This window comes from Hylobates moloch, unplaced genomic scaffold (assembly GCF_009828535.3).
Source record: "Hylobates moloch isolate HMO894 unplaced genomic scaffold, HMol_V3 SCAFFOLD_1, whole genome shotgun sequence".
Taxonomy (NCBI): Eukaryota; Metazoa; Chordata; class Mammalia; order Primates; family Hylobatidae; genus Hylobates; species Hylobates moloch.
Genome location: NW_026652276.1, coordinates 233,139,925 through 233,156,548, shown reverse-complemented (window position 1 = coordinate 233,156,548; position 16,624 = coordinate 233,139,925). Strand labels below are relative to the sequence as shown.

The 16,624-nt window shown below is 41.9% G+C and overlaps 1 protein-coding gene across 7 annotated transcripts in view; it reads right to left on the bottom strand.

Moving 5' to 3' along the window:
- ACTR3B (actin related protein 3B) overlaps nt 1–16,624 on the bottom strand; it is a 1,022,089-nt gene that overhangs the window by 961,959 nt on the left and 43,506 nt on the right. For 4 of the 7 annotated variants that reach the window (XM_032762294.2, XM_032762296.2, XM_058428310.1 and 1 more), the window contains 3 exons: nt 15,837–15,947; nt 2,773–2,868; nt 524–631 (listed from right to left, as the gene is read on the bottom strand). In XM_032762294.2, the coding sequence (XP_032618185.1) occupies nt 524–631; nt 2,773–2,868; nt 15,837–15,947 (315 nt within the window). Of the gene's footprint in view, nt 1–523; nt 632–2,772; nt 2,872–5,670; nt 5,708–10,482; nt 10,618–15,836; nt 15,948–16,624 lie in introns of those variants that run through there. The other 3 variants (XM_058428316.1, XM_058428318.1, XM_032762298.2) reach the window with 3 other exon arrangements.

The window sequence follows — 16,624 nt, the reverse complement described above, 5'->3', positions numbered from 1 at the left end:
CACCCAGCCCTTAAATAAATTTTTAAACAAAAAGCAATTTTTCCAAGCCTGAGCTGGTTGCCATTCACATCTTTTCACAGAACACAGATGTGCTCCTTCAAATGGCCATGCACTGAACCTACAAACTGAACATCCAAAATGGGTGTCTATCTCCCAACATGTCAAAATAACCCCGGAAAATGTTCTCGTTGATGTTACACCCATGGGGATCAAGCAGAGGCTCTGAAGATCCGGAGACATCCTGGACATTCTCTGACATTCTGACTGTAGAACTATGCCACCATGAATTGAAAATTGCCAAAGCCACAATAATTGGCCATATTTTTCATTCTTTCCCACATACTTGGGGAATTCCCTTATATAAGGTGGCAAAAAAAATAAAAAACTTTTACTATCTTTTCTAAGTACAACTATCATCTAAAATGTATTTTTGTTACAGAAGGGTGTTTTTTTTTTAATTCCATCCTTACCTCGAATCAGGTGTTAAGCCTACAGAGACTTATATATTAACTATTCTGCTTACCACTGGGATAACATGGGTGACTCCATCTCCGCTGTCAATGACTATGCCCGTTAACGTACGTTCACCCACTTGTCGAGATGTCCAAGATGCCGCCAAGGCCAGCACTGCCTGGAGAAAAGACATGGAAACCACTCACACGTGGGAACTCCTTCTAAAGCATCTACCTGCTCCTTCCAGGTCCAATCAACAAACTCTCTTACTTAATATGTCTAAGTAACTCTTTCCTTTTCCTATCCATCCTGTAACCCCTGTGCCTCAAATTCCAATTCAAACTTGGACAACTAACATGAAAATGTGGAGTACTTAAAACTATAGGAGTCAAGTTTTCAATAAAGGAATCTGGCTGAATGTGGTGGCTCATGCCTGTAATCCCAACACTTTGGGAGGCCAAGGTAGGCAGATCACTTGAGCCCAAGAGTTCGAGACCAGCCTGGGCAACATGGTGAAACCCCATCTCTACAAATAATACAAAAATTAGCCAGGCATGGTGGCACGCACCTGTACTCCCCGCTACTTGGGAGGCTGAGGTGGGAGGATCCCTTCAGCCCAGAAGGACGCAGCTAGAGTGAGCCATAATTGCACCACTGCACTCCAGCCTGGACAACACAGTGAGACCTTGTCTCAAAAATAAAAAAAAGAAAGAAAGAAAGAAAAAAACCTAAAGTTTTACAAAGAAAAGCCAGTGAAAAAGATATTTCATTATAGAATCATAAGATTTTAGTTTCTAATTCATTGGTTTCTGGCGTAGGGCCACAGAATGGCAATGAGGTCACTTGTGGAGTTGTTTAAAATACAGATTACTAGGCTTCATACCCAGAAATTCTAATCTGGAAGGTACAGGGTAATTTTTCAACCAAAGAAAATGTTGCCCCAAAGGGAACATCTGGCAACATCCGGTACCATTTTCTTTGTCAGGGCAGGGAGGCTTGAGGTGGGGCTGCTGTCTTCTAGTGGGCAGAGGCCAGGGATGCTGCTAAGCCCCTTGCAATGCACAGGGCAGCGCCCACAACAAAGGACTACCCAGCCCAAAGCACTGAGGGTGGAAAACCCTGGTCGAAGATGAAGCCCAAAATCTGTGCTTCTAAAAAACATTCTCCAGGTAAACATACTGCACAGACCACTTTGAGAACCACCAGTCTTATGTCTCCTAAAGTGTTTCCATAATGCCGTGGAATATAAATAAGTTAGCCAGGGGAAGAGCTGTAGTTAAATGAATTTGGAAGTGCTAGAATACATAGATTTTGACACAGGAATCCTCAGAGCCTGGACTGTGCTGACAGGCACTGTGAATCAGCCCTCTCGGGCTGCAGGATGCAGCACCGCCCAAATTCATTTTTTTTTTTTTTTGAGACGGAGTCTCGCTCTGTTGCCCAGGCTGGAGTGCAGTGGCGCGATCTCGGCTCACTGCAAGCTCCGCCTCCCGGGTTCACGCCATTCTCCTGCCTCAGCCTCCCGAGTAGCTGGGACTACAGGCGCCCGCCACCACACCCGGCTAATTTTTTTGTATTTTTTTAGTAGAGACGGGGTTTCATCGTATTAGCCAGGATGGTCTAGACCTCCTGACCTCGTGATCCACCCGCCTCGGCCTCCCAAAGTGCTGGGATTACAGGCGTGAGCCACCGCGCCCGGCCTCCAAATTCATCTTTCTATGGAACTTTTCCTCCTCCTCCTCCTTAGAAGTGACTAGTATTATGCAGAAAATATTTGGGCAACACCCATCTCATTTATCCCCCAAAATTTCACTCAATTCCCTTATATAAGGTGGCAGGCAAATAATGACCAAACACAACCAAAAAACATCACACCAAGAACCGCAGCTTCAGAACAAGTTCTGCGAGCTCATGAAAACACAGGGTCCCTCAGAATCAAGTACACCGGGACTCATAAGAGCCCAAAATCAGAAAGGGGAAACCTCTAAAGGTAATTATTTTGTTTTTCTGATCAAAGTAAGTCAAAGATGCCAAAAGAAGAAACACATCTACACCTATATCTTGTCATCCAGATAAAAATGCGTTAGACTTTAATGCATGTAAAAAGAGCCAGACGACGTCTATACCAAAAAATGGCATAAATATAAAAGTCACGGGACACGTTCCCTATAGTCCTGAATGGCATGGGAACGGGGGGAGGGAGTGGAAAAAGGAAGGGCACACAGCGCAGTCTTCTAGCGGAGAACCTTGGGAAATACCGTTTCTTCCACTACTAGACAGCTCGGGTGCTTTAGGAATCACAAAAATAACTGTTTTTACCTGAACTGCAATGTAGAGTCCTGGTACGTTAAATGATTCGAACATAATTTCTGCAAGATACTCTCTGTTTTCTGGTGTATTGAGTGGAGGTTCTGTCTGTAAGAAAACACTCACTGTATTTAGTGTTTACCCAAATTTCATGTAAATACATCAGAACCATAAACACGTTAACCTGAAAGTATGTTAGCGAGCACATTATACAATTCCCTAATTTTACAGATAGAGGATGCCCTAAGTGTATTAAAGAAATCTGGCTGTGGGCCTTAAAAGCTTTAAGATGGCAGAGTAAATATCTCTCTGAAGGCTTCTGTTCTTATTACCCACCCAAATTAGAACAAGTTACAGAAAAAGAAACTCTGTCTTCAATAACATAACACCTAAACACCCTGAAACTGAATATCCCAGAAGCAAGTTGCCAAGGGCTGTGAAAACACAACCAAGACGAGTGAGGACACCAAAGGCGAACCGGTGACTTCAGGTCTCAGCAAAGGAGAGCCAGAGGAGCAGCAAGCCCTTGCTCAGGACAGGCCGGTGTGAGGAGCCACAGGGTGGCAGAGCAGGCAAGGTTAGGCCAAGCACCCTTACAGTCAGGCGGCAAGGGAAGAGTCCAGGGCAGAGCACAGCTTCCCCCAGACGCTGCCCAGGACCCCCCCAGCCTACCCACACGCCATTAGTCCAGAAGAACTCTGCTCATTCAGAGACGAGTAAGGGGCACAAAGAAGCCAGCCAACAGTGATATAAAAACACTCAAAGAAAAAGAAAAGGGACAGAGAAAAGGGGAAAAACAAATGGAAGACAAAAAACACATATCTAGGGGCAGGTGTGGTAGCTCACGCCCATAATTCTAGCACTTTAGGAGGCTGAGGAGGGAGGATCACTTGAGTCCAGGAGTTTGAGACCAGCCTGGGCAATATTGGGAGACACCACCTCTACGAAAAAATTTAAAAGTCAGCCAAGTGTGGTGGCACATGCCTGTGATCCCAGCTACTCGGGGGGCTGAGGTAGGACCACTTGAGCCTCAGAGGTGAAGGCTACAGTGAACCGAGATTGTGCCACTGCCTCCAACCTGGGTGACAGAGCAAGATCCTGTCTCCAAAAAGAAAGAAAAAAAAACGTATCTGGAAAAATACTGAAACAAAGCACATAAAAATTCCCAAGAATTTCCAAAGACATTTCCAAGAATCCAAGTATCTATTTTAAAACAATAATCATCATCAAACAGGAGGAAATGACAGATAACAGGAACAGAAAAAGAATAAATAAACTTGATTTTTGTCATTCAACAATATACTACGAACATTTTTCCCTGTCAACAAATATGAGGCTATATCTCGTATTTAAAACTGAAAAAATAAAAAGTCTCTGGACCTTTGGGCAAAACGTATGCATTACCCTTTATTATGAATGAACTGTGCTCCCCCCACCTCCAGTTCATACATTAAAGCCCTAACTCCCAGTGTACTATAATTGGAAACAGGGCCTTTCAAGAGGTCATCAAGTTACCTGAGGTCATAGGGGTGGGGCCCTAATTTGATAGGACTGGAGGAAGGTCTTCTAAGAAAAGGAAGAGACACCAGAAATCCATCTCTCTCTCCTATTCTCTCCCCACTCTACGCTCACACAGGGGAAAGGCATGTGAGGACACAGCAGGAAAGGTGACCACACACAAGCTAGGAAGAGGGCCACGCCAGGAGCCAACCCCGACGGCACCTCGATCTTGGACTTCTAACCTCCAGAACTGTGAGAAAATAACGAACTGTCTGCTGTTTAAGCCACCCAACCTGTGGTATAAACAAAATTATAGCAACCGAGTAGACTAATACACCCCTATGACAGGGAAAGTACAATCAGCCTCAGCCTTCAACACGGCTACATTTAACACTAGGACACATGGGGCCACACACTTAGAGTCTTCAAGGGAAGAAGGTACGACCCAAGAATTCTACATCTGGCCACAGCGTCAATCAAGCATGTTACAAAATCAAAATATCTAATATTTGAGATGATGGATATGCTAATTACCCTGATCTGATAACCACACATTGTATGTATCAAAACTTCACTCTGTACCCCATAAATATGCACATTATTTGTCAATTAAAAAAATAAAACACTAAAAATACTAAGGAGAAAAAATATATATCCTTAAACATGTAAGAACTTGGAAAATTTCATTCCCATGAGCAAAAATGTATGGGTTCATGAACTAGTAGAGGATAAACTTTATCCAATCAAGAAGAATGCAGGAAGTCCAGCAAAAGACTTACAGTGAGCAATGAAGCCATTTAAGATGTAGGAATAAAGACTTTTCTTTGGCCAGGCACGGTGGCTCATGCCTGTAATCCCAGCACTTTGGGAGGCCGAGGCAGGTGGATCACCTGAAGTCAGGAGTTTGAGACCAGCCTGGCCAACATGGTGAAACCCCATCTCTACTAAAAATATAAAAATTAGCCAGGCATGGTGGTGTGCTCCTGTAGTCCCAGCTACTTGGGAGGTTGAGGCAGGAGAATTGCTTGAACCTGGGAGGCGGAGGTTGCAGTGAGCTGAGATCGCACCACTGCATTCCAGCCTAGGCGTTGGAGTGAGCCTCCATCTCAAAAAAAAAAAAAAAAAGACTTTTATTTTCTGGGAATTAAGAACAGAATGTAAATGTTATAAATTTTAATGTAAAAAATGATATGAAGTTGAGCAGTGTACAAGGAAAGAAGGAGAGAGTGTAACGACACTTGCCTCTTACAGTGACATCAAAAGATATTATTTAAAACTGATAAAGTATCAGAGGCATTAGTAAACATAAAGTTATAAATGTTAACACTAGAATAAGTTTAGTAACATCATTAATCAAAAGCAGGTGGTGGAGAGAAGGAAGGGGAGGCAAGAACATGTGGCAATACCAACCTGGTCACTGATTACAGCAGGAAGGAGATAGTTACCCCTAAACAAATACAGGGTAAATATATCAAATTATACTAAAATATGCAAAAATGAGTCCTTTTAATTATTACTAAGAACACACACCCAATACAAAGCAAAGAGAAAAACAAATCTTCAGTTAAAAAATACTAATACATAAATAAAACATATTAAAAACATGAAGCATAACATTTTTAAAAAACAGTTAAATTAAGACCAAACATATCTGTCACACAGTAGCATGCCATACCAGTCCAATTAAGAGATGTGAAGTCAAACTGACTGGGATCAAATCCCAGCCTTCCACTTTACTAGGCTTGGTAAGCTATTTCCTCTCTCTCCCTGAGTCTCCTCATGGGTAAAGTGCAGGTAATTAGTACCCCGCTCAGAGAGTTGGAAAGATTAAAGGCAGTCTAAATAATGTGCTTAGAGCAGTACTGGACACACAGATGTGTTCAATGGAAGTGAGTTGCTATTATTAAAATTATCAGCAAATATAAATGGGAAATTCAACTACTAAAAGTATCTCAGTTAAAAACAAAATCAAATTACATTCTGAGTTTAAGAGACCCAACTAAAACAAAGTAGCTTGGAAAGGTAAAAAGTCAACATTGTCTGTATCAGAAGATCAGAAACAACCTAAATACCCATCGCTAAACACTTTGGAACAATTTTAAAAAATGAACTCTATGAAGAAACAATCTCTATGATGAATTGTTAAATGAAAAAGAGAAAGGTGTCTCCATTCCGTATACATTCTTAAATATCCTTCTGCTTCAACAATTTGTAATGAAAACTTCTTTTTTTTTTTTTTTTTTTTTTTTTTTTGAGACAGAGTCTCACTGTCACCCAGGCTCGAGTGCAGTAGCCCAATCTCGGATCTCTGGGAGACTCCACCTTCCAGAATTCAAGCAATTCTCCTGCCTCTGCCTCTGGAGTAGCTGGGATTACAGGCACATGCCATCACACTCAGTTAAGTTTTGTATTTTTAGTAGAGATAGGGTTTCACCATGTTGGCCAGGCTGGTCTTGAACTCCTGACCTCAAGTGATCAACCACTTCGGCCTCCCAAAATGCTGGGATTACAGGTGTGAGCCACCGTGCCTGGTGTGGTAGCCGGGTCTGTGCCTGTAGTCCCAGCTACTCAGGAGGCTGAGGCGGGAGGATCACTCCAGCCCAGGAGGTCGAGGCTGTAGTGGCTGTATGACTGCACCTGTGAATAGCCACTGCACTCCAGCTTGGACAACATAGAGACTCCTTCTCAAAAAAAAAAAAAAAAAAAAAAAAACCCAGGCTGGGTGCTGTGGCTCACACCTGTAATCCCAGCACTTTGGGAGGCAGAGGCAGGTGGATCACCTGAGGTCAGGAGTTCAAGACCAGCCTGGCCAACATAGGGAAACCCCATCTCTGCTAAAAATACAAAAATTAGCTGGGCGTGGTAGTGCACGCCTGTAATCCCAGCCAGTCGGGTGGCTGAGGCAGCAGAATTGCTTAAACCCGGGAGGCAGAGGTTGCAGTGAGCTGAGGTGGTGCCTGGAAACAAGAGTTAACTCCATCTCAAAAACAAAAAACAAGGTGGGGGGAGAGGGGAAATAATGGGGACTCGTTCAATGAGTACAGAGTTTCAGTTTTGCAAGATGGAAAAGTTCTAGAATCTCTTACACAACAGTGTGAATATAGTTAACATTACAGAATTGTACACTTAAAAATGGCTAATAGGGTACAAATAGTATTAGGGTTTTTTTTTTACAATTTAAACCAAAAAAAAAAAAAGTTTAATTCAAAAATCCAAGGTGTACAACAGTAGGCATATTGTGTTACCATTTGTGTAAAATAAAACTGTGTGCTAGCCGGGCGCAGTGGCTCACGCCTATAATCCCAACACTTTAGGAGGCTGAGGTGGGCGGATCACGAGGTCAGGAGTTTGAGAGCAGCCTGACCAACATAGTGAAACCCCATCTCTACTAAAAATACAAAAATTAGCCAGGCATGGTGGCACATACCTGTAGTCCTAGCTACTCAAGAGGCTTGAGGCAGGGGAACTGCTTGAACCCGGGAGACGGGGGTTGCGGTGAGCTGAGATCATGCCACTGCACTCCAGCCTGGGCTACAGAGTGAGACTCCGTCTCAAAAAAAAAAAAACAAGTGTGTGCTAACCCATATGCCTACACACAATCACCCCTGGAACCTGAACAATCAGCTGGCTAAGAACTGGTATGGGCGGCTTCCTCTAGGCAGGAAAGAGGCAAGGGGGGCACGCACCCTAGAAATCTTCCAGCACCTTTTCAGTTCTGCATTGTGTGTGTATCACTTCTTCAAACAACAAGCAAGCAAATCTACCTACCAACTAGCCTGGCACTTTAAACTCTGGCACAACAGCTGGTGCAAAGTTCAAACACGCTGCCCCAAGGAAGTTTTAGTCACTGTAATTAGAATCCATTAATTCCTGGATGGGAGACAGGAAGCCATCTCAAAATGTGGAAGGGAGAATAATGATCTCATACTCAAACACAGGCTGCAAATAGGGAACCTAAAAAGCACTCCACAACATGTTATTTATTTCAATGCGCCTACTCAAGGGCTGAGGAGATTAAATTTGCTAATAGCAGTGAAGTATCCAGAACAGTTAATAGTATAAATGCTAGTGATTACTACTTTAGATTTCCTTCATTTAGAGCACATGAGTAAGAGATGTAGATTCCAATAGCAGTGCGTATGATCTCTCTCTTAAGGTACTTCCTATCAATCTGAAAAATGGGCCTGATAACATTACCTATCTCAGAGGGTTGTTGGTGGCATTAAAAACTGAGTTAATGCTTGTAAACACTTAGAATGGGGCTGGGCACATAGAAGTACTCAATAAACAGCCATAATTGCCAATATTGTATCTCATTCCAGAAAAAATAACATATTAACTAAAGAAATCTATGTTTCTCATCTTGAATAGGAACCCAAGCATAATTATAAGTGAAATAAACAAAACATTTAAACTGAGTAGAGGTGGGGAAGTATCAGGAGAGAAAGGTTAAGAAGGTATGAAGATTTCTGAGTAGAGCTGGGGAAGGTTTCTTGCCTCCCAGCAAAGAGCTGCCTATTTAACCTGAAGCAAAAACAGACCTGCAGGAAGACATCACCAACAAGAATCAGATTAACCCTGGCTCCCTGCATTCTCTCTGGGTCTAAGTTCAGTGTGAAATGATGATCCAAATAAATCCCAGATGGATGAAGATTAAATACAAACATCAAAGGAAAATGGGTTTTACCACATACAAATTTCAAGTTATGGATGTCCAAATGAAATAACCAAAAAAGAAAGGCAAAAAATTAACTAAGTAAAACTAACCTGCTGCAAATATAACAACAAAAGAAGCTTTCTATCTTAATTATATGAGAGCTTCCAGAGAATAAGCAGAATGTGGTATCTATGTACAATGGAATATTATTCAGCCTTAAAAAGAAAGGAAATCCTGGCACATGCTTCAACATGGATGAAGCTCAAAGATGCTAAGTGAAATAAGCTGGTCACAAAAGGACAAATACTATATGATTCCATTTATATGAGGGCCCTAGAGTCATCAAATGTATAGAGACAGAAAGTAAAATGGGCATTCCAGGGGCAGGTAAAGGAGTAAAGAAAATTCGTGTTCAACGGGGACAGAGTTTTAGTTTGGGAAGATGAAAAGGCTTCTGGAGACAGACGGTGGCAAAGGTTTGTGAATGGGCCTAATGCCACCAAGCTGTACATTCAAAAATGGTTCAAATGATAAATTCTGTTATGTGTATTTTAGAATAAAAAAAAGTTAAGTAAAAACAAAGTTCATAGAAATCACAGCAACAAGAAAAGCAATAAAACAATGATATGTAAAAGAGCACAGGGCATGAACAGACAGCTCGCAAAAGAGGAAATACAACTAACATGTGGAAAAAATGTACAAGGTCAAAGTTATCAAAAATGCAAATTTAAAGCATATGGTAAATTTTAATCCATTAAATAATCAAAAGTAATATTAACGCTGACAAGAGTACAAAGGAAGCAAGCCTCTTGTACAGTGCTGATGGCAGTCTGAAATGGCACACTGTGCAGACTAATAACATTATTAACACTGCTGAACTCCATAATCAAACACTGCTAGTTCTTTTTAAGTAAAAAAGACTCGAAATATAGGAAAAACTGTATGCACAAAGATTACATTATTTCTTAGAAAACCAAGAAAATGACTAAAAATAGTGGAACTGCTAAACAGGAAATACCTATTAGATAGATTATCATATAGCTGTTAAAATAAGGGTTATGAAAACTGTAAGAAAATGAGGAGTATAATATAGAGTGTAAAATCATTCTAAAAATGGGTAAAAAGATTAAATGAAAATACACTAAATGTCAACAGTACCTATGTTAATGTGATAAGACTATAAAAAGTCCCATAGATACCTTCCAAATTTTCTATACCATACTTACAATTCTACTATAATGAAGGGGGAAATCATCTCTATGTGAAGGTTAAACTCCGAGTAATGGCTGTGGGGCAAGATCACACAAACTCCTAATCTGACTTCCCAATTTCTTTTTCACTCGGTCACTGCAACCCCCCTCCGTCCACCTTCTCGCCTCACCTCTCACTGGACTGCAGGCCCCCCCACCCCGAGTAGAGACGGGGTTTCACCGTGGTCTGGATCTCCTGACCTCGTGATCCGCCCGCCTCGGCCTCCCAAAGTGCTGGGATTACAAGCGTGAGCCACTGCGCCCGGCCTCTAACTTCCCAATTTCCTAATGTATTTTATCCACAGTCAGACTTACGGCAGCAAGATGGCAACGCCAAGCAGGAGACACAGCACATCTCGCCACAGCTTCCTCCTGGCCAGAGGCTCCCTAACCTGGGTGACACTCTCCAGATAGGTAAAATCCAGCCAGAGTTGTGAAAGCAGCTGAATCTCTCCTTTGCTACTGTCTTCAGGCCTTTGAGTGACACCACTATGGCAGGCATTTTGAGTTGCTCTTACCAACACTGCAAATTTGTGACTGACAGACCACTGATCTATGATGGGAAATGGCAACAGGCCCAGAAAAAAGCATTTCCCAGACTTCCTTGTGGACAGAGATGACTAAGTGAGTAAGTTCTGGCCAGTAAGACACAAAAGCTGGAGTATGGTTGCCAGGAAAGCTCCTTACAAAGCTGAGGTAGACTCAAGTAGTAAACTTGCGTCCTGCCCTTAACACCCTCTTCCTTCCTGGAACACACAGGTGATGGCTGGAGCTGCAGTAATCAACTTGTGATCATGAGGCATCCTTAGAATGAAAGCCCTATATTCAAAACACTAGAGTAGAGAGATCCTTAGCCACACCAGAGAGCTGCCATATCAGCACTGGACTCTGCTACAAATTTATTTAAGAAAAATAAAGTCTTAACTTTTTTAAACTACTGCTTTTATACTTCTATTACTTGCTGCCAAAAACAGTTCACCATCTTTGAAGAATTAAAATCTATGTATTTCCATTTAAGGGAACATTTACAATATAATGATGTTCTCCTGGTTCTTGAATCAAAATCGACGTTATTCAGGCCATATCCTTATGGGTTCTGAGGACCACAATCACAAACCCTCCCTCTTCCTCTATCTCCCACTTCATCTCTATCCACCACTATTGATGTTATAATTATTCCTTTAGGAGACAAATGTAATTAAAATTTTCTCAAACTATTATTATAACAAGATCTAAATTGGGGATGTCCAGTTTTTCTGGGGTTTTTCCTCTCTCAAAGACTAGTCAAGTACAGCAGTGAGAAGAAGAGAAAGGAATAACCCGGTTTTTTTTAAAATATAGAAGCATCAAAGTATCAATGAATGCAAGCTACATAAACATTTTTATTCATAACAATGGTAAAATTATCACCTGGTATTGATTTAAAAATGAATAATGACTATCATAAAACCAACTCATATTTCTGGATAAAGATAGAAAATTGAACACATGTATCTAATATTACTCCACCTCCATGCCCGTCTAAAACTACAGTAAAGAAACATTTTTTAAAATACAAATCCTCAAGGAAGAGAGAATAGGAGAGGAGGCAACAATATACTGGAAGCTGGAAAGTATGTGTAGGAGGTGACTTAGCAAATCCAAGAAAGCTGACCTCTACACTGGCTAGCTCTACACTGGTTGGTGAAGTGCACAAGGCAGGTCTAACCATTCTCAAGACTTCAGGAAGGAAACTAAAGTCAGGACACAACACAATTGTGATTCAGATGTAGGGCACTGCTATGGCTAGCATTTTTTAATTTCACCAGGTTCATGAAGAAAATGATTTCACAGAGTGTTAACTTTACTTACAGATTTCAAGATAATCATGTATTCGTACGTTCATCTCTAAAATACCAAGGATGGTATGTTTTACTTTTAGTAATCAGAGTTAATTTTCCATCAACAATCAACACGTGAATGCTACTGACTCCTACATCAACACCTGCTGCTTGGAGCTGGCTGCTCCTCGCCTTCTTTACCTGTGCAGCCCAGTTACACCCTTAGACCTTAGCATGTACAAAACCAAACTCTCCTTCTTCCTCCTCCCTCCCTCAAGTGAGTTTCTTCTCATGTTTCCCATCTTAACCAATCACATTATCATCCATGCACTGCCCCATCTCAAAATCTGAGTCATCCTAGATTTCTCTCTTAACTGCTACCAATTCTCATCACTAAGACCCATCAATTCTACCTCCTGTATATCTCTGCTAACTATATGTAACTTACCCCAACCAACTGTACATGCTCCAAAAACACAACAGCATACAAAAGCTAGTGAGGGTACAAGCCAGAACAATGAGGCCAAATATGAGAGCAGGCGAAATAACTCCATGAGTGACACAATGTCTGCCCGGGCTCCTTAATGAGTACTGGCTCTGGGAGGCTGATTGCTCAATACAATGTCTGCCCGGGCTCCTCAGGGCTGCTTAATGAGTACTGACTGGCTCTGGGAGTCTGATTGTTCTCAGGCGGTCTCAGCTTCAACATACTGGGAATGGGAGCAAAGTGCTGTACTGAGGGCAACCTAACAAACAATGTGTGCTTCCACACACCATACTGTACTCCTAAATGTAAGTCAACCACCCCAGCTGGTGCAGAAGAAAGTTTCTCCACGCCGAGGGAAAATCCATTTTCTCCCACTGACTCAGAGCTGTATAAACGGGCCCTTCCTGAGGGATTTTCATGGGTGGTTTTGACTATACATATCTCCTTACATAATTTTAAGAACCTCGCAAATGACAGAACGCCCCTTCACCCACTCCTGCCAGTCTCACCCTACGCCCTCCTCGGAGGCACCTGTCACCTCACATGGGGTCATCTTCAAGACTCTGTGTGCCAGAGGTGTCTGCCCATAAAGTCTCCCTAAAACACAAAACTGGCCAAGCAGCTCACTGTCTACACCGCGCAAAGGCTGCCTGACCTCCTTTCTCCACACTCCCCCGTTCTCATCACCCTAACCAAGTCAGGTCCTCAGAGACACCATACCCTCTCATTGCTGGTCATCTGCATGTGCTGCTTGTTTGCTCTTGCAGGATTTATATTCAAAAAGTTTGCAAATCCCTTCTGAAGTTCTAATTCAGTTTCCACTCAAGAGCACTGCATCTCTTTGACATCTCTGAGTGCGTTCTGAGCTCTGGGCAATGCAGTATTGGGGAAGAGTGGAGTTCCCAGGTGCCGTCTGCTCAGTCCACATAACCAGTGTAAGCTGAGTCTCTGCACCTCCTTGAAAACAGTCAGTGGCAAGGAGCTCATTCTCTCTGCATGTTCAGATGACTGGGCACCGCCATCAGAAAGGATAATTCTGTGAGCTCCTGTGGGGTCCATCATTTGGGCCTCTTAGACTCTCTTAATGTCTTCAATTCACTTTGATAGCTTGGCCTTAAATCTTTCCACCTGGTTCACTCCCCTTTAACTATTCCATCAACACACGGTTAAGGATAAATACCTGAAGGAAATTTACCATTCTCATCACTTCCTCAACCACAACAGGCAACAAAATGACTTGCAGAATTCAAAGCACAACACATGTAATACAATATTTTCTTATCTTTTTAATAATAAACTTGATTGTTTTTGAACATTCATTGCAGGTACCCATTTTTAGCAAATGGCCTTTTCCATGTTCACACCAAACCCCTCCAATTCCATCCTGGCAAGTGGTTACATTTTATTATCTCATGTATGCCAGCTACATCAGAAGAAGAGTCCCCTTTAATAAAAATTCCTGTGAGCTGTGTGGTGGTCCATATTTGCTCCACATGCCTAAGATTAGATGTCCCTCTAAGTAAAGCAAGAACTCCTGGCACGGGAAGCTGAAGTAGACAGAAAGAAGCAGCTGGGCTCGGTGCCTGCTCCTAAAATCCTATCCAACAGGTAGTTTATGTGATATGCTGCAGAAGGAAAAATGCCAAATCTGACAGGTGGGAATCTGTGATTTGTTTTGGCTGTAAAGACAAAGCCACTCACACACAGTCAGTTTCTTGGCTCCATTTGCTCCACATAAACCACCGTGGGCCAGGCACGGTGGCTCATGCCTGTTATCCCAACACTTTGGGAGGCTAAAGTGGGAGGATCACTTAAGCCCAGGAGTTTGAGGCCAGCTTGGACAACATAGCGAGACCCCATCTCCACAAAAAATTTTTTAAAACTAGCCAGGCTAGTGGCTTCTAACTGTGGTCCGAGCTACTCAGGAGGTTGAGACGGGAGGATCAACTAAGCCCAGAGTCCGAGGCTACAGTGAGCTAGGATTGTGCCATGGAACTCCAACCTGGACAACAGAGCAGGATCCCATTTCTAGAAAAATAAAATACAGAGCAAAACAGTAAAATAAAATAAACCACTATGGATGTACAGAGAAAACAGAGGGGCCTGTGAAACGCAGTAGCCATACTTGGCAATTTCAGCTGTGAAGACCCAGCCAGGGAAAAACATCAAAGGCTGGCTTTAATATACATTAAATATATATATTCATTATAGAGTTATTCCATATTTAATAGTTATTCCATTAACTATTAGCCTTATAGTTAAAATATTTCTTATACCAGATAATTCTTAAAAACACTTCATATTCTAACATTAGAAAGAATTTTATAATTGGATCTGGGACCACTTGACAATGTACTTGCATGAAAAAAAATCCAAACCTAAATTACGTAGGTTTAATACACAGCTTATGTCACATGAAACTGCCCTCTATAAAGCAAGCATTCTGTACATGAAATTAATTTTAACTTGAAAAGAGCATCTCACGGAAGAAAACATGTAATGTTGAGTAGAACCACTAGAGAACGAGGAGATATTTCTTCTCATTTATCTGTGATGTTTCATTTCATTTGAATGAAATCAGTTAAGTATATAATTAGGACCCATAACTCAGTTCAGTTTTAGTTTACAGTAACATGTAAACCCTAGAAAAAATAACATCTTGACCTGGTTTCCTCTGCTATAAGTGGCAATAATTACAATCATCTTGCTATGTCTCAAGAAAACTAAAGTAGGCAGTTGGTTTATCCAAATCCATTCCTGCTTCTATTGTCCTTGCTTTTGGAGGCCTGTTTAGTTACTTACCCTCCTCCAGGGTCCAGAACATCAGACAGGTTCTCCTGGTCCCCGCCCCAAGGAGAAAGTCTTCATGAATCTAAACCAGTCACAGTAAATCCATCATTCCTATTGCTCTAACCAGGTTAGGCATCGGCAGATGGGGCAAATGTGCTGGGAAGGTTTCTGGGAAAGGGTCTCTAAATTCTTAAAAAGTGCAAAGAAAATCTTCTATCTCTGTATGGAAATGTCCAAAGAGGTGATCTAGGAATTTGGCAGCCACCCTGGGTCCCAAGGGGAACAAACAGAAGAGCTCAAGCTAGTGCCCTAGGCTGCATGTGCAATTCCATCGCTGAGCTGCTAAAACAACAGCTCTAGAGCTGCCTCACTTGGGCTTCCTGTTTGGTGAGCTAACAAGCCCCTTTTTGTTCTGAACATTTTTATTGAGCTTTATTTTCAAAAAAGCAGCCTGATTCATGCACATACCTTTAGAAGAAATGTAAAACGCCCTGGAAAAGAATATCTTCAGTTTAAAATCTAAGCAATTTGGAATTTACAGGAATATATTCCTCTTAGTTCCAGTTACTCACCATTAAAAAATAATGGTCCTCAGGTTCAGCTCGAAGATACTTAAAAACCACTTGCTCCATGAACCTTTCCATAAGATCCCAGTCTTCAATGATTCCATGTCGTATTGGCCACTGGAGGAAGAGAAACCAGAGTTGTCAAGCCTCAGTTCACCACAGTAAGAGCAACAGTTTCACAGTGACACAGAAGAAACTGTGTTATTACAGAATAAAGGTCTCCTTCTCATTGCAGTTTTTGTTAATTCTTGTAAAGAAACAACAGCATTTGGAAAAAAAGATTAAGTTACATTATTGTTCATATTCTCCTCCACTCATTTCTACAAACAAAGAATCACCTTAACAATGACACGGAGACAGGCCGGGCACAGTGGCTCATGCCTCTAATCCAACACTTTGGGAGGCCAAGGCAGGAGGCTCACTCGAGCCCAGGAGTTCGAGACCAGCCTGGGCACCATAGCAAGACACTGTCTCTACAAAAAATTAAAAAATCAGCCAGGCATGGTGGTGCGTGCCTGTAGTCCCACCTACTTGGGAAGTTGAGGTGAGAGGATTGCTTGAGCTCAGGAGGTCGAGGCAGCAGTGAGCCAAGATGGCATCACAGCACTCCAGCCTGGGTGACAGAGTAAGACCTATCTCTAAAAAAACAACAACAAAAAATACAATGAAGAACAGATAGAAAACTGCAGCTAATTATCATACAATTGGATCTGAAGCTTTAAAAAAAAAAAAGTCTGCTTAAATAATGTGTTTCTTTTTTAATTAACCAATCTGCAATTTTCCCTCATCTGACA